Raw genomic sequence first — 2356 nt, forward strand, 5'->3', positions numbered from 1 at the left:
CAGAAACGTCAAAAACTGACAGCTATTAAATCATTATTAAACTTACTATTTAGCATTAGCACCACGGCATTTACTATTTATTATTATTTATTATCACTAATATCACTATTCTTTAGTGTTATCCTATAAAAAAACGTAGTTCGTACTACTAACAGGCAGAGGGCAGTTACATCGCATGTGTACGAACCTTGTACAACTTTGTGTCCGTGACAGCGTTGCCAATGGTACGATAACTATCGTATTTGTACGATAATTTTAGCTAGTTGTACGATGTACGATATATTATTATTATCGTACACAAAAATACGATAATTTTATAAATTTCGTTTAAATTTTTTTTTTTAAATTTTTATTGTGCCACACACTACACACGTCATTGTCAAGCCTTGTGAACTTGTGGTAATACTATCTATGGTAACTATTACAGATAATTACAGAATATTAAAGATTACAATTACAATTAATGATGTAGGTATAAACCTTGGGGCAGGCGGAGCATGCGGTGATAAGAAACTAGCTATCTAGTTTATGTTTATATATAGTGGTAACTGTGGTTTTTACCCTGAATATCTGATAATGAATTAATTTATATAAATCACGGTTTAAAATATAAGGTTCTATGCACAACTATGCACAATATGATAATATACTAACATTTCCCGCATAAATTTAAATAATATTATAATTATTTTTTGTAAATAATCATAGGTCCCAAATGTTATATTTGAATTACAGATTATTGCAAAATAATCTGTAATGGTATTTTATATTATATATAATAATATAGTACCTGTATGTATTATTAATATTGGAATTGCCAATGATATTTTCATTTCAAAGGACAAAAGTACATTTTGGTTATCTGTCAAAAGTCCTTTTTATAACACGTTACATTTATTATACTTTGTGTTACATTTATGATACATTGTGTTACATTTATTAAAAATTGTGTTACATTTATTACAAATTGTGTTACATTTATTACAAATTGTGTTCATTTACTACAAATTGTGTTCATTTATTATACATTGTGTTCATTTATTAAACATTGTGTTTATTATACATTGTGTAAAGTTCGTCTGTGTATTTTGTCTGAGATTGTGAGATATTGTAATGGACAATGGAGAAAGTAATATTGACAATCCGGATTCCGGTTCAAGACAAAATACACCTACAAAAACAAAATTGAAAAGAGGAAGCGAAGTTTCTAAAAAAGATAAGCCCAAGCATCGATCACAAAAATTTCGAAATGAATGGACAAAATCTGAAGATTTTGAACATTGGATTGCACCTGTTCCTCAAGATGAATACAAAGCATTTTGCAAGTTTTGTAAAGTACCAATGGTTGCCGAAATGTCTGTCTTTAAGTCACATAATATTGGAAAAAAACATTCCCAACTAATGAATGGTATTAAAACTAAACGCCAACCTTTAATGTCTTGTTTTACTACACCTCAAGTTGAAGTAGAAGCAAACATTAAAAAAAAAGAAAAAATTTCTGTAGCTGAGATAAGACTGGCTGCTTTTTTTGCGGAACTCAATATTTCTTTTTTAACTAGTGATCATTTAATTGATTTATTAAAAGAAACATTTGACGATTCAGAAACTATTCAGGGATTAAATATGAAACGTACAAAAACTACTGCTATTATAAAAAATGTAATTGGCGCATCACAAAAAGAAGAACTGGCTAACAAACTAAAAATTTGTAAATTCAGTATCATGACAGACGAATCAACAGATATTGGTACCATTAAAACATCATGTATATGTATATGTACGCAACCTATAGACCAGGATGTGTTAACTGTTAAACTATTAGTAATTCGCAGAAGAGATGACTTTCTGCACAACAACACAGATAATCAATTAGCTGTCAGCACATTATAGCGAATACTCAGATTAGATAGGAATATTGCAAATGCGTAGGTTGAGTCGATGGTCACACGGACCACATCCGGCAGAGACAAGATAACGAATCGATAGGCAGGGGGAGCAGGGACCCGAATATAAAAGGGAGCCTGAAACAGCCTGTATTCAGACGTGTCTACTCCAGAGCACAACAAGTACCTTCACGTCACTCTGTGTAGTAACTTGTCATTTGGACTTAGACAAAATTACTGAAGAACATTTAAATAAACTACAAAGTATCTTTTCATCTGTCTACATTTATTTATAAACTACCCTGTCAACATCTTCATCATCAACACAAGTAGTCTCGCCTCCTGCAAAAATCATAATATACTCGTAGTTAACGGCTAACAGAATATAACTCTGATCCGCTCCAACGACGAGAATATTACAGTCTCAATGAAAAAGGTTATTAATTATTATAAATAAATAAAATTAAAATTAA

The 2356-nt window shown here is 30.6% G+C and overlaps 1 protein-coding gene across 1 annotated transcript; it reads left to right on the forward strand.

The window, feature by feature from the left end:
• Positions 1 to 1113: 1113 nt before the first annotated feature.
• LOC103309230 lies at positions 1114 to 1890 on the forward strand. The gene has a single exon (XM_008184142.1). The coding sequence runs from the start codon at positions 1114 to 1116 to the stop codon at positions 1888 to 1890; it is 777 nt and encodes a 258-aa protein (XP_008182364.1).
• The last annotated feature ends 466 nt before the right edge of the window (positions 1891 to 2356 follow it).

The sequence above is a fragment of the Acyrthosiphon pisum genome, unplaced genomic scaffold (genome assembly GCF_005508785.2).
Source record: "Acyrthosiphon pisum isolate AL4f unplaced genomic scaffold, pea_aphid_22Mar2018_4r6ur Scaffold_21813;HRSCAF=24957, whole genome shotgun sequence".
Classification (NCBI taxonomy): Eukaryota; Metazoa; Arthropoda; class Insecta; order Hemiptera; family Aphididae; genus Acyrthosiphon; species Acyrthosiphon pisum.

Excerpts from the sequence above, each read along its gene's own strand:
- LOC103309230 (XM_008184142.1), top strand. The coding sequence starts at position 1,114 with ATGGACAATGGAGAAAGTAATATTGACAATCCGGATTCCGGTTCAAGA.